The sequence below is a fragment of the Elephantulus edwardii genome, unplaced genomic scaffold (genome assembly GCF_000299155.1).
Source record: "Elephantulus edwardii isolate Elephantulus edwardi_28Jun2011 unplaced genomic scaffold, EleEdw1.0 scaffold00122, whole genome shotgun sequence".
Taxonomy (NCBI): Eukaryota; Metazoa; Chordata; class Mammalia; order Macroscelidea; family Macroscelididae; genus Elephantulus; species Elephantulus edwardii.
In genome coordinates, this window is record NW_006399872.1 from 3,959,526 (window position 1) to 3,982,110 (window position 22,585).

Sequence of the window (22,585 nt, forward strand, 5' to 3'; positions counted from 1 at the left end):
TTGGCACAGAATAGAGCAGGGCTTAGGGCTCTTGTATATAGGGTCACTATGAGGCACAAGCAACTCAACAGCACATAGCAACAACAATTTCTTTAGCTGTGGACCTCACAGAGTCTGTATTATGCTGATTGGCTTTGTATAATAAAATTCAACTGTCCAAGGTGGGAAGGGATGGGAGGAGAGGGATAAGAATGGGTGGGGAAATCACAGGGTTGCACAATTTGGTGGGAGGAAGGAAAAGGTAAAAGAAATGGGAAAGATCAAGGGTGGACCCGAAAAGATGGGGTAATGGTGGACGTAGTTCAATGGTGATTAATTTTATAAAGTACAATGTATGAAACACAATGCAAATGATGGAAAGTGTGAAACACAATGTGTATTAATTTTGTATCGAAACCAATATAAATGAATATTTTTTTTAAATATGCGAAAAATGGAGTTCTGTAATAAATATTAGAAATTCAGTGTCTAAAAATCCCTGTTAAAATTTTATGAAGCTAGTTAGCATAATACAGACTCTGTGGGGTCCAAGCTAAAGAAATTACTTTCCTTAATCCACAATTTGCCAAAAATATTGACTACAGCCGTGCACACAGGTATATGTATATGCGTGTATGTGCTACTTCATGTATCATGCCACACGATAATCCAAACAGCTGTATTTCACACACACACACACACACACACACACACACACACACACACACACACACAGAAATACACTCTGCAAAAACTAATTTTTTAGTATTATGTGGTTTATTTGTAAATTGTTGGTGTTAGTTGAGAGGTTTTCTATTTTTACCTGTTGCTACAGAAGTATGCCAAATACCCAATCTGAAAAGTCTGTCAGTCATGGTTCATGGAGGACTTTTATGTGTCATGATGAAGAATGAAAGGTATTCATGTAAAAATCAAAGGCAAACTTGTTTTTCATTTTAACATTAGATAGAAATGAAAAGATAAAACTAATATTGTGATAAGCTTCACTCCATACTTTTTTTTTTTTTTTTCAGCTGGGCACCAAAGAAGGGTACCTCACCAAACAGGGGGGCTTGGTTAAGGTAAGGAAGCTTAATAGCCATGAAGAGAAAGAATTGAGTTCTCTAGTTTTAACACTGATCTTTTCTTAAAAAAAAAAAACAAACCCAAACAAACAGGAAAATAACCTATTCATTTAACTCCATGATATTTACCTGTTTGGAGCACTCATCTTCATGAATAATTACCTCAAATTCATGAATAACCTCAAAATTCAAGAAAATGGCAGTTCTTGTTCCAAAATCTCATAACAATCTACAATTTATACTCAAGAAAACATAAACCATTTAACAGACAAATTAAGGATGAAAGTAGCACATTAATTTTAAAACATTTGTTTCTTACAACTACGAAGTCAGTCATAAATTGTTTATCTACAAAGTAGACTAAAATCATCACAAACCGTTTATCAAATTTAAACTTTAATAATATTTCAAAGAAAAATCAGTTTCAATTTTACTGATTCACAGTATCCAACTGTTTGCCATATACAGTATACCTTTAAACTTACTTATTTTATTTCAGTATATTAGAAAAGCCTTCATGGAATTTGCCCAGTCTTATTTTAAAAAGTCACATTATTTTAAAAGTCAAAGTACCTTCACTCACGAGTACTTGCTTGAGTATAGTATTTGCTTTAGCTCAGTCATTTGTGCTCCTTGAGGGTGGGCTGTATTCATAGTCATCGATATTTATTTTTAAATGATTATCTTAATTGAGCAGAATACTACCTAGAATTAAATTAGTCAATTCTGCCTCACGGGGGCCCCATCTGCTTAGGAGGTGGACCTGTGTCCTCTAGATTTTTTGGTGACTGTGACATTTCGGAAGTAGATGCCGGGATTTTCTTCTAAGGCACTTCTGGGTGGACTCCAAACTCTAACTTTTCAGTTAGCAGTCCAGGGTATTTTTGGATTCTGAGAACATTAAAAAGAAGACATTGTCTTTCAATGGCTATTGAGAATCATCTACTAGTTTTTGCTGCAAATGCCATCGGACCCTTAGACATGGTTTAGAATATTATGTAATTTGAGATTCCTGACCCTCAACTTTTCTATTAGCAAAACAGAAATAATATTTGCTGTTGTTGTGTGAGGAATGACTAACATATAATCAGCCTCCAAAGATTGACTAGAGCTCATTGTTTTTGTTGTGTACCTTCGAGTTGGAACCAGCCCATAGCGCCAGTGTGAGACTTAATGTACTTCTCTCATGTATTTTTTTTAAGAAAAAGGGATATTGTTTCATTCAAATGCTGTTTACTTTTCTTCAGTGTGTGTGTATGTTTTAATTAAAGTCTCTTTGTTTTAATTTTTTCCCACAGACTTGGAAAACAAGATGGTTCACTTTGCACAGAAATGAACTGAAATATTTCAAAGACCAAATGGTAAGAAACACAGTTTCCCTTTAAACATCAGCACTCTGGAACAAAGAAATATCTGCCTTAAGAATCGCTGAGTATCTCTTATGTCTACTCCTGGCCCCAGAAAAACAATAAATACTTGGGAGTGAGAATTCCTGATTCCTGACATGAACCAACCTGTTTTGATGAGTATTCCAGAAATTGCTTTCTTGGACTGTCTATGTTGTGGCTTTCATAGAGTATAATTCTATTTAGGATAATAGAATAGTTTTCTTGCTAGAATTTATTGCCTCCCTGAGGCAATTTTCCCATTTATTTAAAAAAAAATTGTTGCAAGGTCTTAAAAAAAATTGTTTATTTTCTGGAATGTGGGGCAAATTGCCTTTATGAACAACTGCCCTCTTTGCTATGAGACCAGAACTGGATAGTACCCAACTATCATTATTAATTAATTTGATCAGAGGTTCTACGTAAGAACCATGATAAAAAAAATGCCAGAAAACAATTTCAGATTCTCATGGAATTGAATTTTTATGAGCATGGAGCCTGGATGACACCAGAAACTATTGTTGTTATTGTTGTTGTTATTGTTATGTGCCGTTGAGTCGCCTGTGAATCATAATGACCCTATGTACAACAGCCCTAAACCCTGCTCTGTCCTGAGCCAACCCTACTGTCTCTGACACACATACCTCCATTACCACAGTCACAGAATCATCCATCTCATAGAGGGTCCTCCTCTCCTACATTGTCCCTCTACCCTCCCAAGCATAACATTTCTTTCCAAGGATTGATCCTACCTTGCTCTATTTCCAAAGTATGTCAGACGAAGCTTCACAATCTTTGCCTCCAAGAAGCAGCCTGGTTTAAGCTTCTATAGGACGAACCTGCTCATTTTTTTAGCAGTCCATGATATATTTAATACTCTTCTTCAACACCACAGCTCAAAGGCATCAAGTCTCCTTCTACCATCTTTAGTCATTGTCCAGCTTTATGAAGCATAGCAAGTGATTGCAAAGATCATGGCCTGTATAAAGCACACCTTAGTCTCCAGACCGACATCATTGCTCTTCAGTACTTAGGAGAAGTCTCTGACAGTACAGTTCCCCAACACAATACATCTTTTATTTTCCTGGCTACTGGTGCCAAGATTCTCATCATTGGGCTGAATGGCAGCATCGTGATGGATGGTGAAGAGATTGAGATTGTAAACAGCTTTAGTTTGCTTGGCTCCACAATCGACACTCTTGGCACCTGAAACTATTGTTGTTGTTGTTGTTGTTGTTGTTGTTGTTATGTGCCGTCGAGTCGCCTGCGACTCATAGCGACCCTATGTACAACAGCCCTAAACTCCACTCTGTCCTGTGCCAATCGCACTGTCTCTGACACTCCCATCCCAATTATGCCAGTCACTGAATCAATCCACCTCATAGAGGGCCTTCCTCTCCTGCACTGTCCTTCCACCCTCCCAAGCATGATGTCCCTCTCTAAGGACCAGTCTTTCCTCACAACATGTCCAAAGTATGTTAGATGGAGCCTCAGAATCCTTGCCTTCAAGGAGCCACCCGGTTTAACCCTTTCCAGGACAAATCTGTTTGTTTTCCTAGCAGTCCATGGTATTCTCAATACTCTTCTCCAGCACCACAGCTCAAAGGCATCAATTCTCCTTCTATCCTCCTTGGTCATTGTCCAACTCTCCGATGCATAACAAGTGATTGCAAAAACCATGGCCTGTATCAGACGCACCTTAGTCTCCAAAGAGATACCATTGCTCTTCAGCACTTTGGAGAGGTCCCTAACAGCAGACTTTCCCATGGCAATGCGCCTTTTAATTTCCTGGCTGCTGGTGCCAAGACTGTTGACTATGGAGCCAAGCAAACTAAAGCTGTGTACAATCTCAATCTCTTCACCATCCATCCTGATGCTGCCAATCGGTCCAGTGGTGAGAATCTTTGTCTTCTTGACATTGAGCCTCAATCCATATTGTAGGCTGCAGTCCTTGACACTCTGCAGCAGGCGCTTCAGGTCCTCCTCAGTTTCAGCAAGCAGGGTTGTGTCATCCGCATAACGCAGATTGTTGATAAATCGTCCACCAATCTTGACCCCACATTTCTCCTCATAGAGCCCAGCCTCCCGGATAATCTGTTCTGCATATAGGTTGAAAAGGTATGAAGATAGGACGCATCCCTGGCGTACGCCCTTCCCAATTTTGAACCATGCAGTGTTCCCTTGCTCTGTTCTGACGACTGCCTCCTGGTCCAAGTATAAGTTTCGCATTAGAACAATCAAGTGTTCTGGGATTCCCATTCTTCTCAGAGTCAGCCACAGTTTGTTATGATCTACACAGTCAAATGCCTTTGCATAGTCAATGAAACACAGATAGACATTCCTCTGGTATTCCCTGCTTTCAGCCAAGATCCATCTAACATCAGCTACAATATCTCTAGTACCACGACCCCTTCAGCTAGAAAAAGAGTGGATAGATAATGGACACTACATTGGAACAGATGAGGGAAAGAAGGACCCAAAAGGAATATATGATTAAGTATTATATGTATAACAACAGTATGGAACAAGGGCCACATTGCAAGGTGGACTGGGGTAGAGCATAGAGGGTGAGGGAAGAAAAAGTGCAACAATGAATGGATAATTTTTTTTAAAAAACTTATAAAAAATAAAGAAAATATGCCCTAAAGTCTTAAAATCAAACAGTAGTGTTTATTTTAACTAATGATTATCTGTGTAAAAAGAGCAAGAGCAGCAAGAGGCTGGCAAAATCTGACCTCTTATAATTCCACAAGGGGAAACAGCCCCATCATAAGCATTCATAACACAAAACCAGTTCCCATGAGGTCAGACACTCCTCCATGTTCCCACACCTCCTTTTACTAATCCCAATGGCTCTACTTCTCCACTGGGTCCAAACTCCATTGCAGTTGCTACACAGACCTCACAGCACCATATTCACAGTTATGTGGTTTATTAGCGAAGCCAGCAGGTTACAACTCACGTTGGCAACAGGATATAGTTTCTCAATCAAGACAGCTTCTGAAGTGTTCTCACAGGCCTTTCACCCTTGTTGCTTTTGGTTACTGTTGCAAAGCTTGCTTAGTCATACCAACTATGGCATTTCTTCCCCAAGTCCTACAGCAAGTCTGTTGAAGGCTCTTAGCTTTTGTTCGGTGGGGTAGCTGATCCAAGGTCAGCTCCGTCTCACATTGGATCTCTAGTTCTAGCTGTAGCTGCTGATGTTCTCCTATAGGCTCTGGCCTGACTGACACAGGAATCTCAGGCAGCTTATGATGCATGCTGCAGCTTCTTTATTGCTGTTAGTGATATTCTCAAAGACCTGATGCTGAACTTACTCAATTTAAACCTGTTGGGATGGTGAAACTAGCCAATCCCTGCTGGATAGACTAACACATTCTATTTGTATGTTCCTGCCTAACCATATGGCAAAGTCAAGGGCAATGACCTAGAAAAGCCATTTTGAACATTATATCTACTATATCACAGTCTACCTTGGCCATTATATACTCTTCTAGAAGAGATTGAGATTTTTAACAACTTTAGTTTGCTTGGCTCCATGGTCAACACTCTTGGCACCAGCAGTCAGGAAATAAAAAAACGTATTGTGATGGGAAAGTCTGCTGTTAGGGACCTCTCCAAGGTACTAAAGAGCAATGGTGTCACTCTGGAGACCAAGGTGTGTCTGATACAGGCTATGGTCTTTGCAAACACTTGTTATGCATCAGAGAGTTGGACAATGAGGAGGATAGAAGGAGAATTGATGCCTTTGAGCTGTGGTGCTGGAAAAGAGTATTGAATATACCATGGACTGCCAAGAAAACAGATTCATCCTGGAGAGGGTTAAAACAGGCTGCTCCTTGGAGGCAAGGATTCTGAGGCTTCGTCTGACATACTCTGGACATGTTGTAAGGAGGGAGAGGTCCTTGGAGAGGGACATCATGCTTGGGAGGATGGAAGGATGGCATAGGAGGGGAAGACCCTCTATGAGGTGGATTGATTCAGTGACTGGGGTAATCAGGATGAGTGTGTCAGAGGCGGTGCGATTGGCACAGGATAGAGCAAGGTTTAGGGCTGTTATACATAGGGTCGCTATGAGTCGCAAGCAACTCGACAGCACATAACAACAACAACAACAGAACTAACTATATGCAATCAAATTGCCAATAATTTGAATGAGTATACAGGAAATGTAGGAGACACCTAATCTATGTTAATCGGAGAAGAGCAATCTGAAAAGAAGGGTAAGAATGATTGTACAACTTGAAGAATGCAATCAGTGCCACTCAATTGGACATGTAGAAATTATTGAGTTGGTGTATGTTCTGTTGTATATATTCTAGACTATAACAACAAAAATATAATAAATTTCTCATGTCCATTTCTGAGATGATTTTATTTCTCTCACTTTCCCAATATATAATTTCTAAGTGAGTAGTTTATAAAAATGAAAACCAAAATATTGCTCCAATCCATGTTTTAAAACTCATTCACCATATGTCAACGGATAGAGACAACCTCTTTTTAATATTGACTGCTTTGAAAAAAACAATAAAACCCATTGCCTTGAGCCTATTCATAGTCAGGGTGCTTCTTTTATCAAGTTTCCTATGCTGGAAGTCTTATCCAGAACAAATTGTTTCATCTTTCTACCACAAAAATGCCCTAGTGGTAAGAACCTGTGCTACAATCCCAGAGGCACACAGTTCAAATCTAGTAGTTGTTCTTCAACATAAAAGTGGGCAGTCTCCTCCTGTGAGATTTGCTGCCTCTGAAAACTCACTGGAAGGTCAGCTATGAGTTGGTTCTGACTCACTCACTGCACATAAAAACAATAAAGTACCTGGTGGATTTGAATCACTGACCTTTCAGTTAGTAGCCTAACACATTCTATATCAGAGGTTACAGGTGATTTTCAAACATGGCATATGAATTCCCTGTGTAAGACTTCTCTGTTTTTAGCCCTCTTAGTGAAAGGAGAATTGGCAGTTTGACACACTGGAAGACTTGTTAGGCAAATAGTTATGGATAGATTTTTGGGTGTGTTCATGTTACACTAACCTAATTTGTTTTGTTTTGTTTTTCTATTTAAATAAAGTCACCAGAACCAATTCGAATCCTAGACTTGACAGAATGTTCAGCTGTACAATTTGATTACTCACAGGAAAAAGTAAACTGCTTTTGGTAAGTTACTCTTAAAGATGGAGTGTTTTTAAAAATGAAAGTCAATGAAACAATAAATTTTTTTTAAGTGAACTGGACTAGAGGAAGGTGGGGGCTAAGGAGGAAAATGACAACAATGAATGAATGAAAATCCAACTTTTTTGTAAATTTTCATTAAAATCATAGTTTTTAAAAGGTAAAAGTCAAGGTTACCACCATAGAAACTGGTTAACACAAATGAGTTCTTCAGCAAACGCTCTTTTTGTTTTTCTTATTTTTTAATCAAAGCAAAGGCTATCTAAATCATTTGAGAGATCAGCTGAATAAATACATGAGTCATGTATTCAACCAAAATACTGGACCAATTAAAGAATCTAGAGGGTGCCAAGCTGCCTTGGACATGGTATTTTTCTTCTTTGAAGTCTCATCAGAGAATAATATGAAAGCAGCATGAGGTGTTTGGAATCACAGAAGCCTCGATGGCTTGAGACTTAAGCCATCATATGAAGAGCTGGAAAAGGGGAGAGAGGTGTTGAATGGGGTAGGAGGAAGTGGAAAGGGATGCTGGTGGAGCAGGGAAAGGGGTGGGTCAAGACATGTGGCAAGGATGGGTAGCAACACTGAATCTATCAGTCATTTCACAGATTGGACAAATGTCTTTCATCTGCTCCTTTCTGTAAAATGCTTGTCTCTCCGATGCTATTATTAAAAAATAAACAAAATTTAAGATAGACTAGGAAGAAGGACTGGCCATCCACTTCTGAAATAACAGGACTTTGAAAACCCTATGTACAATAGAGTACACTTAACTAGCAGAAATGGCAGTTGAGGCTGAGAGCTCAGATATGGAAACACAAAGAAAGAGGAATAGCTGTAAGCAGACACTAGTGATTGGAATGTGGAATGTAAGAAGCATGAATGTACGAAAATTGGACATTAAGACAGAAACGGAATGCATAAATATTGACATGTTGTTGTTGTTGTTGTTGTTGTTAAATGCCGTCGAGTTGCAGGCAACTCATAGCGACCCTATGAAGGAGAGTTCTTGACGCTTGGGTGCCTTTCATCCTCTCTCCAGGTTCATAGGGTTTCTGGAGGCAAGCTATTATGGAAGTGGACGCCACTCCTCCTTCCATTGACATATTAGGTATTAGCAAAGTGAGGTGGCTTGGCACGGGACGTTTTGAATCAGATGATCACATGATCTACTATGCCGGGGATGAAATGGTGAGAAAAAAATGGGGTTGCTTTCATAATTAAAAAAGTCATTTCTAGATCCATTATGTAATACAATGTAGTGAGTGAGGGATAATATCCATACACATACAAGGAAGTCCAGTGAATATCACTGTCATTCAAATATATGTACCAACAACTAGAGCCAAAGAGAAGAAAATAGAAGATTACTACTAACTTTTGAAGTAAAAAAAAACAATCAATCAAACATGCAATCAAAATGCACTGATAATAATGGATGGTATGATGGAATGAAAAAGGTAGGAACAGGGAAGAAGGATCAGTAGTTGGAAAACATGGACTTGGTGACCGAAATGAAGCTGGAGATAGAATGATAGAATTCTGCACATTCAATGATTTTTCATTGAAAATACCTTTTATGGAAAACCCAAATGCAGGCTATACACATGGGTTTCACCTGATGGTACGCAAAGGAATCAAATTGATTATATCTGTGGAAAGAATCGCTGGAGAAGCTCAATACCAGCTGTGAAAACCAGGCCAGGTGCTGATGTGGAACTGACCGCCAACTACTTATATGCAAGTTCAAGTCTGAAGCTGAAGAAAATAAAATCCACAGCAACCAAAATTTGACCTTACATCTATTCCACTTGAATTTCAAAACCATTTCAGGAACAGCTTTGAGGCCTTGAGCATAAATGAGCGAAAACCAAATGAGCTGTGGGAGTATATCAAGAATATTGTCCATGAAGAATGCAAAAGGTTGTTACAAGGCAGAAGAGGAAGAAAAGACCAAAATGGGTATCAGATGAGACTCTGAATATTGCATTAGAGTGCTGAGAAGCCAAAGCTAAAGGAAGAAATCAGTAAATTAAGGAGCTGAACAGAAAATTTCAAAGGGCAGCTCAGGAAGACAAAGCAAGGTATTATAAAGAAATGTGGAAAGGCCTGCAGTTAGAAAATCACGAGGGCCGAACTCACTCAGCATTTTTTAAGCCGAAGGAATTGAGAAAAAAAAAATTCAGACTACAAGTGTCAATACTTAAGGATGCTTTGGGCAGAATGTTAACTGATCCAAGAAGCCTTAAAAGAAGATAGAAGGAGGGCACAGAGTCACTGTACCAGAAGGAATTGGCTGACACAGAAAAATTTCTTGAAACAATGTATGAACAAGAGACTGTGGTGATGAAGGAAGAAGTTCAAGCTGCCCTAAAAGAATTAGCAAAAAATCATGGCTCCAGGAGTTGATGGCATACCATTTGACATATTTCAACAAACAGATGCTGCCCTGGATGTACTCACTAAGTTATGCCAAGAAATCTGGAGGACAGCCAGCTGGCTAATTGACTGGAAGAGATTGATATTTGTTCCCATTCCAAAGAAAGGTGACCAGACAGAGTGGAAATTATCAAACAATATTAATATTACATGCAAGCCAGATTCTGCTGAAAATTATACAAAAACGACTGGGACAACACATCAACAGAGAACTACTAGATGTGCAGGCTGGGTTTAGATGGGGTCGTGGTACTAGGGACATTGTGGCTAAGATGGATCTTAACTGAAAGCAGGGAGTACAAAAGGAATCTGTGTTTCATTGATTATGCAAAGGCATTTGACTGTGGATCATAACAAACTGTGGCTGACTCTGTGAAGAATGGGAATCCCAGAACACTTGATTGTGCCTATGTGAAACCTACATTTGAAGCAGGAGGCGGTATTCAGAACAGAGGAAGGAGACACTGCATGGTTCAAAAATCAGGAAGGGTGTCCGCCAGGGATGTATTCTGTCTCCATACATTTTCGACCTGTATGCAGAACAGATGATCTTGGACGCTGGGCTGTTTGAGGAGGAATGTGGCATCAGGATTGGAGGAACATTCATCAACAATGTGCGTTATGCAAATGACACAACCCTGCTTGCTGAAACTGAGGAGGACCTGAAGCACTTGTTGCTCAAGGTCAAGGACTGCAGACTTCAATAAGGATTGAAGCTCAACATCAAGAAAACAAAGATTCTTGCCAATGGGAAAATCAGCAGCATCATTATGGATGGTGAAGAGATTGAGATTGTTAACAATTTTAGTTTACTTGACTCCACAATCAACATTCTTGGTATCTGCAGCCAGAAAATTAAGAGATGATTGCATTGGGAAAGTCAGCTCTCAGGAACCCCTCCAGAATACTGAAAAGCAATGACATCAGGTTGGAGACTAAGGTGCACCTGATCCAGGTCATAGTCTTCACAGTTGTTTGCTATGTGTCAGGGAGCTGGACAATGACTAGGGATGATAGAAAGAATTTATGCTTTTAAGCTGTTGTGCTGGAAAAGAGTGTTGACTATACCATGGACTGCTAGGAGAACAAAAAGGATCATCCTGGAGAAGGTGAAACTGGGCTGCTCCTTGGCAGCAAGATTTCTGAAGCTTTGACATACTTTGGCCATGTTACAAGGAGGGACCTGTTCTTGGAGAAGGACATTATGTTTGGGAGGGTAGAGGGACGGTGCAAGAGAGGAAGACCCTTGATGAGATGGATCGATTCAGTAACTGCGGTACTGGGGTTAAGTGTGTCAGACAATAAGGTTGGCATGGGACAGAGCAGAGTTCAGGGCTCTTAAAAATAGGGTCACTACGAGTCACAAGCGATTTGATGACACACAACAACAATTTCCTCACCATTGTAAAGTTTGCTGACAGGGGTAGATTCATATATCAAGTTCATTAAATGGCTTTCTCAGGCCTTTTATTAATTCTGCCCCTTCTCTCCACAATACTTGAGGAAATGTTTGATCAACTGAACATAAAAACTAGCTATCTAGATTATCTTACACTATTTCTTTTATCAGTTTAGTATTTCCATTCCGGACATTTTATCTCTGTGCAAAGACAGGAGTAGAAGCTGATGAGTGGATCAAGATATTGCGCTGGAAATTGGTGAGTTATTACATCTCCTAGATGTCTATTTCTGTTTGTTAGCCTGGAGTTGATTTTAACTCATGGCAATCCACATGTAACAAACATGTTTGTACAGAAAGAGGCCTGCTGTTCCAGAATTTGAACAAGCCTTTGTGTTGGTAGTAAAACTCCTTACCAGTTAGCCACTAGAGGTCCCTTGCTTGCTAGTATAATTGATTATTAACCACCAACTTGGTCTTAAAGTTTATTAAAATTTCCTTTAAATACCATCTGGAAATCCTTGATGTTCTTAAAAGTAAAATAATTTCCTTCTAATTATTTTTTTATTAGAATGGAAGCTTATAATTAATATTTTTTCCATACAATCATTCACAAATATTTTCTTTTACAATATTATCATTGATGAATGTGATTAACTACAATGTCCAGTCAACTATTTATTTTTATCAAATTACATAATGTATTAGTGCTCTCTCAAAACTGAAAATTTTGGCAAGTATTTGGGTGTTTGCTTTCATTGTTTTTCCAGTTTTAATTTGAAATAATTATACTCTTTATTAGTTTTAATGTATTTGATATTCAGTGAGGATGTATTTCGCCACATGAAACCTTTGCTCAAAGATAAATGAATTATTCTTCCAATTTTATAATGACATGTATTAATAAATATGTGATGTTTATAAAAAAATTAAAAATAACTCAATGGCAAATACTTTCAGAGATTTCTCCCTGAAAATATATATTTAAAAGCAAAATTTAGTGCTTGCTTTGGCAGCACATATACTAAAATTACAATTTAATGATTCTCTACATAGTGTCCTGTGAACATCATTTCCTATTAAAAATGTAGCTACATCCTCATTTTGATTAATTGAATAAGTATTATGTTTTATGGGTGTACCATACCTCTTCGGTAAATCTCTAATTAGTAAATATTTTTAGCAACCACTTTGCAATGTTTCTCCAGATAAAAGTACAAGGTGTAAAATTAATTTAGGGGAATGTCCATGATAGTTAGGGAGCTCTGGTGGTTTAATGGTAAGGAACTGCGCTGCCAACACAAGGGTATGTGATTCAAATCCATCCTCTCCTGTGAGGGAGAAAGATGGGCAGTCTCCTCCCATGCGATTTACTGCCTCTGAAAACCCACTGGAGGGTTGGGTATGGTTCTTGTCCAACTTGACAAAAAACATCATTATTTTCAATTGCATGATTTCTTTATTGTTGTCTTATTTGATGTTTGTTAACAGCTACAGTTGTCAAGTCATATGCACATATAGTAATATGCATGTTTGTGCTTTTTTACAGTCACAAATAAGAAAACAGCTAAGTCAAGGGGATGGCACAATCCGGTCTCGGTCATTCATCTTTAATTAGACTTTTCCTGACAGAGTGGAATGTTCCATGACATATGGTCAATAGCAGACTTCAGAGGAAAGGTGACTAAGGAATTGTCTTTAAAAACTAAGCAGATGCTGAATGAGACATTTCTGAATTTATCACAATAGCCAACTCATGGAAAACTGCTGTCCTTACAAGATATTGCCATCTCCTTGAGAATTCCAATGCAAATATTGCTCTGATAGAAACGAATGAAAGCACCACTTTGAGATGTGCTCAGTGTCGGAACGTACAGGATGTGGTTTCCAAGCTTGTTAACATTCGTAGCTTGGAGTTTCACTCAGTATTATGACAAATTCATCTGACATCACAGTTACACTCTAAAAAGAAAGATACAGTGGCATGCTTGAGGCTGAGATAGTTTCTTCAGAAAAAAATACATCAAACTAGTAAATGTCAACAATTCTTAGGGAGTGTGTGCGTGGGTTTTTGCTTTTTTCTTCTCCTCAAAAACAAAAGCAGTTTCCAAAAGTTGAAATATGTTTGCATTATTTATTTTATCTTTCTTAAAGACTTGGCTATCTAGTGGATTCTTCTCTTCTTTCTGGTAAATAGTTATTCCATAAGAACTTAATATCCATTGGACAATCGTGTTGTTGTTGTTGTCGATTGCTGTCAAGTTGAGAATGACATATAATGACCCTATGAACAAAAGACCTGAAGCCTTTCTTTAATTATCATCGTTTCTCAAAGTTCATAGGGTTTCCAGAGGCATGTTGTTTGGGAAGTTAATGCCATTTCTGCTTTCAAACCTGTCTTAAACTGGGAGCTCAATTGTGTAGGAAAATATAAATGAAGGTATGATTTAAAAACCGACTTTTCTAACCATCTTGAAGGAAATGCTTTAAAGACTGAGAGTTGAAAAGTGGATAATGAAGTAGCAGATGACTCAATTTAATAGTAGGGAGCTCTGGTGGCTGAGTAGTAAGAAACTGCACTGCAATCCTGAAGGCACATGGTTTGAATCCACCAGCTGCTCTGTAAGAGATGTTTGGGAAATCTCTTTCCATGTGATTAACTGCCTCTGAAAACCCACTGGAGGGTCAGCTATGGGTCAATTCCAACTCAATGGTACAACAGTAATAATATTTCTAGCCAGCCAGGGTTTGGCCCTTAACTTATCTTGACCCCATGCTGACCCTTCGGTAGGATCAGCTGACTGATCTTTGGTATCCTGTGACTGGTTGTAGATTGAACCATTGTAATCAGTGAGACAGTTTCACTGGCTGATCTTTAAAATTAGATTGCGAGGGCTTTCTTCCTAGTCTGTCTCGGTCTGGAAATCCTGCTGGAAACTTCTTAGCATCACAGCAACACACTAGCTTCTAGTGACAGATGGATAGTGGCTGTATATAAGGTAATTGACCAGACTTCTACCTCTGAGCCTGAATCAGCAGTGCCCTCAACAGTGAATAATACAACACTTACAAGCACTATGTTATCTTCATCTGACATTTCTTCAGAGATGGAAGATTTCTCAAGAATATGTTACCCCAGTCCTCTCCCCTCAGTTAACTGCAGTGTTGGCCCAAGGCATGCAAGAATCATTTTTCCCTGAGATTGGTTAAACACATTGTACCTTGCGGAGTCACTTCTGTTATATTAGAGGAAGTATAATTAGATAAAATATACAACTTATGTTATGTAACATTTGTCAAACTAGATTGGCATGGAGAAAGGAGTATTGGTGTCCAGAGTTCACAATTAGTTCGGCCCTTTGTGTTGCTTTTATTAAAATGTCTTACTGAGATAGGGATTCGAAGGGAGGCAAGGTGGGACATGGGATTAATGAGGGTGCAATGCTCAGTAACATTGCTCTTTCAATACAAAAGCTGACCATGCTAAAATAAGTTTCTTTGATTATAAACATCTAACAGCTAGAAATTACATGTTTACACATTACAACAAAGTTTCTAATATATTGGAAGGTTCTTTTGCATAAAGCCAACTTCAAGTTATAAAACATAGTGTCAAATTTTCAAAGCAAGAAGTTACAAATGAATTCTCACTGAGATGTAAGCTTTTATGCTGTTTTCTTAGAACTCACGGTGTTTGTGTAGGAGTAATTGCTATACTATTTGTCAAATGTATGATGTTTATTTATAATATTTAGTTCTGTTAAGAACATGATTTTTACCATTAAAACATATTTTAATATCTGTATCTTAAAATGCATGCAATGGATTAATAAATAAACTCAAACTCACTCAATGCCAGCAAACACTGACCCATAGTTGATTCATAGTTGCAACTCCCTATATGCAACTCTCTACAGACTCCACCACCAGAGCATGGGTGAAACAAAATGTACTAAAACTAGAGTTCTTTTTTTATCTCCTCACCACTTGCTAATATTTCCCTTGAGGAGGTGAGCTGTGGTGACTGTAAATAAGTGAATAGATGTATACACAGAGGTATTTTATCAAAATAAGTGAAAAAGTTTCATTAAGGTAATGCAAAGGAGATACGGTTGGTGAAAGGCCATGTGGAAGAGTTAAAGAGAAAAGTAGGAGAAATACCTCTTGGAAAGTAAGGAGTGAACCCAAACCTTAAGGCATGCTGCCAGGGGAAGAGAAAATGGGTCCTGCTATTTACTGGCTCCCAGTCTCCTGAGACTGGTAGCCTAGCCTCCCCTAGGAATCTCTGAGATTGGATGGGGTTTGGAGAAAGGAGATCTCTTGCATTTCTAAACAAGGGGCTTCTTCACCTTGATGCATTTGTCCTTGACTCCCCTTTCCTATTTCCTGAGAAATCTTGCTTTTAGTCATCTCCCATAGGAAGAAGGGGGGCAGAGGGGAGAGGGAGAGGGAGAAGGAGAGAGACAGGGATTGACCAGGTAGCAATTCTGTCCCTAACGTCGAATACAAAGCTTCAAAATAAGTTTTAGTTGAAGAAGACTACAAACGATTACATGGCAGTGTACAGAACAAAATAAGAAAAATACTGTAACAGAAGTTGTAAGAACTACATGTTGTTAGGTGTCATCAAGAAATAATGACTCATACAACCCTATAACCAGCATATCTATACCCTGCCCTATCCTGTGTCAGCTTTCCATCTCACACTTGAGCCTATTGCTGCAGACTCATTGTCAATCCACTTTGTTTGAAGTCTACCTCTCTTTAGCTGACCTTCCACCTTTCCAAGCAGTCCACTTGGCAATGCACTTTTTGTTCCACATTGTTGTCAAACATATAATACCTAGGGTGGAGGGACAGTGAAAGAGAGGGAGAGAAACAATGAGATGGATTGATGTAGTGACTTGAGTAATGAGGGTAGGTGTGTCAGAGACAGACCATTCTTGCCCTCATCTGTTCCAATGCAGTGTTCATTATCTATCCACTCTTTTCCTATTCTGTCCCCAACACACCACATCAGACCTATTTTATAAAAGTGGCGTTTTGCAACCAGATGCTCTGCTGGAGGAGGGGCAATCTCCTCCTGTGCCAGTTGGATCGGATTCGATGATACACAAGAAAAGAAAACAAAGTGGTAGGTATTGTGCAGTATTTCTCCTTTTGTGACTAAGGTATTTCTCTCAGCAGTAACTTGTTTGCACATGATAATTTTTTATAATTTCCACATTCTGTCGGACTACCTTTCTTGGGAATGTAAATAAACTATTCCGGTCAATTAACCAGGCAGCTATCCTCCAAATTTCCTGTCAAAGATTGGTGAGCATGTCCAGGGCTACATCTGTTAGTTGAAAAATGTCAATTGGTATCCCAATGATTCCTGGGGCTTTATTTTTTTGTCAATGCCTTCAGTAAAGTTTAAACTTCTTCCTTCATTACCATTGGTTCTTGTTCACATGGTATTTCCTGAGTTTTTTCAATGCAGACCAATTCTTTTTGATACAGTGACTCTTTAATCCTTCAGTATTCTTTTGATGCTTCTTAGGTCATGCGAGGTTTTGCCCATAGCATCTCTCTCAGCATTGCAACTCAAGGCTTAATTTGTTTTTCAGTTCATTCAGCTTAATAAAGGCAGAGTGAATTCCTTCCTTTTTTATTCTCTGACTCCAGATGTTTACACACTGTCCTTTGTTTTCTTGAGCTGCCCTTTGACATTTTCTGCACAACTCTTTTACTATGGAATCTAACCAAAAATTACATGAGCACAGAGCTAGAGTGCAGTGACTTCTGACCACCTCTAAATTCATAAAGGGGAGAAATACCCATTAACATCAATATCCAAAAGCCAATTTCTATGGGGTAAGACATGTTCAGCCCTTTACCATCTCAAACAGTAAGTCTTCCCTGTCAGTTTTGAAACCAACATTCCCTTCCCTGGCACTCAACTGCTTCTCACTGGGTCTGTTAATCCATTAAAATAGACACATCCAACTCAATAGAACTCAATAGGGTTTATTAGAGAAATAACAGGTTACAATTCAGGATCAAGAAAATCCCTGGATGCAGTTCTTCAGTTGGGGCAGCCTCTTTGCAGTCCTGTCTGAAGATGTAAACCTCTCTAGGCCCCTCCCATGGCCTTGTCCTCTGCATTGCTTGGGTAAGTGCTACGAACCTGAATTTTGCTGCTACAATTGTCTAGCAGCAGCCCACTCTGCAAAGCCTAACCTTAAAAGAGCTCATCCCTGCTGAGTGAAATATATCAGTCACAAAAGGACAAATACTGCCTACTATCACTGTTATAAAAGTAGGACAGACATGGGGGAGGGGAGAGCAGGAAAAGTATGGATAATGAACATTACATTGGAGTAGAAGATGAAAAGGACTATATGAAAGGAATGGATGATGAGACGTTGTATGCAATTGACAGTTACTCATCTGGAACGTGACATGCATTACAAAGCTAATTGGAGAGGGGGCAGGAAGAAAATATGTATTGATGAATGAATGAAAACCCATCCTTTCTGTAAACTTTAATTTAAAAAGCACAATATTAAAAAAAAATACAGTAGAAGATATGAGAGGAAAAAACAAAGGGAAATAAAAATGAAAGTTTATTTGCATAAAAAAAACAACAAAAACCAAAGAGCTCATCCCTAGCTCTATGAGTTGTGAAACCTAGCTCCTTGAACAATTTTCAAAGGCATTCGCTCTGCCAATCAGATTTCTGCCTTAATCAGATTCCTTGCTCCCTGGGCCGTGACACCCACAGCTCTGTGTGCCAATCTGTCTTTGTTGCCCTTGTTTCACCACTACTGCTTGGCTCTGTCTCACTATCTCAACATCTGCAGTGTGACAACTATGTCCTTCATCAAAGATGTTCAGCAAAGGAGTCCAAAGATCCACTCAACTCTTACCTCTTTCTGGATGGCAGTAAGATACCCATTTTCTACCTTTGGAAAAGCTCTTTTAGTCTGGTAGGATGATAAAACCAATCAACCCCACTTTAGCATTTTACAAACCTATTTGTATGGTGACAGCTTACAAGGGAGCCATAATTCCCTTGGTGATCCACAAACACCTTTAAAGAAGTTTTATTTTAATTGTGATTTAACTAACATTTACATAGTTCTAAGGCCAAAAATTGAGTTTTTTTAAAAAAATAGTTTTATTTTAATTGTGATTTAACTAACATTTACATAGTTCTAAGGCCAAAAATTTGAGAGCTGGACAATGACCACGGTAACAAGAATTGATGCCTTTGAATTTGGTACTGGAGGAGAGTGCTGATTATCCCATGGACGACTAGAAGAACAGATATGTTTTGGAGAGGATTCAGCCAGAGTGCTCCTTAGAGGCAAAGATGACAAAGCTTTGTCTCACATAGTTTGGGCATGTGACACGTCATTCCTTGGAGAGGGACACTGTGCTTGGGAAAGAGAGTGTTGGCAAAAGAGAGGAAGACCTTCAACCAGGTGGGTTGTGCTATGACTGTAGCAATGGACTTGAGCATGTCAGTGGATGTTGAGGATGGCACAGGACAGGGCTCACAGAGGTTATTTGTAGGGTCACACTATTAGTCATATTCAGCTTAACAGATTATAACAACAAGGTCAATGATATTGTGTAATAAATGGCCAGAAGTTCAAGTGGGAGTTAGAAGATGTACCAGGGTTATTACTGCTGATGTCAGAGGGATCCTGGCTAAAAGCAAAGAATACCAGAACAATGTCTATTTGTTCCTTATTCACGATGCTAGGTATTTGTGTGAATCATAACACATAATGGTTAATACTGAGAATAATGGAAGTCCCAGAATATTTAATTGTGTGTATGCAAAACCTATACCTAGACCAAGAGACTGCTGTGCCAAGAGAGCAAGGTAAATGACATGGCTTAAAATTAAGGAAGGTATGTGTCAGGGTTGTATCCTTTCTCCATACCTTTTAAATCTGTATGCTGAGCAGTTAAGAACTTGGACTCTATGAAGAAAAATATGGCATCAGGATCAAAGGAAGACTCAATAACCTATGCTATGCAGATGATACAACTTTCTTGCTGAAAATAAGGACTTAACATACTTCTTTCAGAAGATCAAATACTGCAGCCTTCAATATGGATTATAACTCAAGGTCAAGAAAACAAAAATTATCACCACTAGACCAATAGGTGACATCATGATCAATGGAGAAAAGACTGAAACCGTCAATGTCTTCATTGTAATTGGATTCACTCTAAGTACCAGCAGTCAGTATGTAAGAGACATATTGCACTGGGAAAGTGGGCAGTCCAGGACCTCTCCATTATTTTTGAGGAGCTATGATGTCAGTTTGAGGACCAAGGTGTGTTTGATTCAGGCCATGGTCTTTTAATACACTATCTGTGCATCTGAGAGCTGAACAATGAATAAGGATGACAGAATTGATGCCTTTGAACTGTAGCATTGGAGAAGAATCTTGAATACACCACAGACTACCAAGAAAACAAATAGATAAATCTTGGATAAGGTACAGCCAGAGTGCTCCTTTTAGGCAAAATAGCAAAGCTTCATCTCACATTCTTTGGTCATGTTTCTAGAAAAGGCTATTCCTTGGAGAGGGACATCGTGCTTGCAAAGGCTGTCAAAGGAGAGGAATATACTCAACTAAAATTATTGATATGATGACTGCATCGATAGGGTGGCACAGGATACAACAGGATTCAGATTTGCTGTTCACATGTTTGCTATGAGTTGTACTCAGCACAACCTAACAACAAGGTCAGCGAAAGAAAGGAAGACTCACCACTAATTGGATTGACACAGTCAGTGACTGCAGCAATGGGTTCAAGTATGCTAGGGACAATAAGGATGGTGCAGAATAGGACAGCATTCAGAACCATTGTTCTAAAGTCCCTCTGAGTCATACTGGATGTAATGGCAGATAGTAACACCACACAGCTATGTTGTGGGAGTGACAAAGTCATATCAAATAATTCACTACAAGAGAGATACACAGGGCTCATGTATGACAAAGTGAGCTTTAACTGGAGATAAAACCATTTCTCAGAGAATTTTAACATGAAAAGGGAGAGTAAACGAGTGTCAATAGTATTAGGCCAGGGGCTTCATCTTTGCAACCCATTATTCTCTGCATTCCTGAAGAGTGGTTGTGATTTTACCTTCTGAGAACCTGGTTACTCAGATGCTGACTGGAGAAGTACCCTAAGCTACTTCTTCAAGTCATAAACAAGGGAGGAGGGTATTTTATGCCAAGGCATGTCAGTGAGGGAGTCTCGGGGGCTAGAAAGTGAGGTCTCTGAACTAGGCCCTGCCTAAAAAGAATGTTATTATTTATCAGAAAGGAAGTGCCTTTTAAGACAGGCACAGTGCTAGCAATTATTCCCCTTCTCAAAATTCACCATATACCCAAAGAATGTCTTTTTTCCCCTCTGGAACTTAAGACACTGCCATGGCAGTGATAGCTCTGCATGTCTTTAATGGCACCACGAATTTAAGAATACTTGGGCAGGTCCAATCTCTCCCCACCATAGTGAATGTGAGAATGGGCTTCTTTCACACACGTAAGTCAGGAAGTACTCTATGTACTATGTTCCAGGCAGAGAACAAGAGAAATAATTATTGGAGGCTAAACGGTATTCCCAGATACTGAATCATACTTTCCTCTGCTTCAGTACTTCACACTGGTTGCAGCACTCATGTTGTCACTAAACTCTTTTAGTCAAGCATTTTATATGGTAGAAGTCCCTGCCTCTGCTCACTAAGGATTCAAGCTGTTGTACATAGGGAAGGGCAATATGTGTTGGAGTCGCCTGGGTGGGACCAATAACAATGGGCATAATGTTGAGTGGATCTCCTTAAACCATCTGTAGTGAAGGTCTAGAATTCCTGTTTTAAGATTTCTAATCTGCTAAAAAGATGTTCAGGTGGCCTAGTGGAGTTGCACTGCCAACCCAAAGGTACATGGTTCACCTTCACCTCCTGCTCTGCAGAAGGATGGGCGGTCTCCTTGTGTGAATTAACTGCCTCTGAAAATCCACTGGAGGGAGGGTCAGCTCTAGGTAGGTTCTGACTCAAGAGCACAGTACAACAATCGTCTAGTAGCTCTGGTGGCCTGGTGGTAAAATGCTGTGCTATAATCCCAAAGCTTGTGGTTCAAACCCACCAGTTGCTCTGTGCAAGAATGGGAAATCTCACATGCAATTTACTGTCTCTAAAGGCCTGCTGGAGTTGGCTCGGACATGATGGCACACAACAACAACATTATAAAAGGGAATTATTATAAAAGAGAACAAAAGATATCAAATCCCAATTAATTATCAGATTTAACAAAGTTTTGATATATTGTAAAATTTGAATTTTTTTTTCTCAACTTGAATCAGGTACTACTTTCTCTTCATGAACTGCCATGCTAAGAGTTTACAGAATGGTACAGTCTATGAGCCACGTTCTGATTAGCAGCATTTGGCTAATGAGCTGGGAAGTAAAAAGAATCAAAGACTTTCCCGAAAAAAAGTTCATGTTAAGGAAGAGCGTTGAGGTGAACATGTTTTAATGATGGATTATAGACATCATGGTAGGGAATTGGTGATATTGCATATTCTGTTAATGAGTCTATCCTCAGCAAAACTTAGAAGAGACTGTTTCAGTAGAGTCTAAAGTGCTGAGGGTGTAAACTATGTGGTTTCTAGAGCTGTGGATGAAGATGGGTCATCAGTATAGAGGATTATCAGCCTCTGGACAACTGTAACCCCAGGGAGAAAGAATAAATAGGCTCTGAGAACGAATCACCTCAGAGAGCAGGAGCAGCAAAACATATTAGACGATGCTATGTGGTATCTGATTCGATGTGATGGTATCCATAGGAATCAGATTGATTACATCTGCGGAAAAAGCCACTGGAGAAGCTCAATATCAGCTGTGAAAACTAGGCCAGGAGCTGATTGTGGAACAGACCACCAACTACTCATATGCAAGTTCAAGTTGAAGCTGAGGAAAATTAAACCAAATCCTCAGGAGCCAAAATATTACTTTGATTTCATGCCACCTGAATTTCAGAATCATCTCAGGAACAGGTTTGAAGCCTTGAACACTAATGAGCGAAGACCAGATGAGTTGTGGGAGGATG

At 39.2% G+C, this 22,585-nt stretch overlaps 1 protein-coding gene across 1 annotated transcript in view; it reads left to right on the plus strand.

The window, feature by feature from the left end:
- Nucleotides 1–13,083, plus strand: part of DAPP1 (dual adaptor of phosphotyrosine and 3-phosphoinositides) — a 90,704-nt gene extending 77,621 nt beyond the window's left edge. Inside the window, exons 5-9 of the mRNA XM_006893110.1 lie at nt 1,014–1,061; nt 2,363–2,425; nt 7,527–7,612; nt 11,637–11,724; nt 13,015–13,083. Of these exons, the coding sequence (XP_006893172.1) occupies nt 1,014–1,061; nt 2,363–2,425; nt 7,527–7,612; nt 11,637–11,724; nt 13,015–13,083 (354 nt within the window). The remainder of the gene's footprint in view (nt 1–1,013; nt 1,062–2,362; nt 2,426–7,526; nt 7,613–11,636; nt 11,725–13,014) is intronic.
- The last annotated feature ends 9,502 nt before the right edge of the window (nt 13,084–22,585 follow it).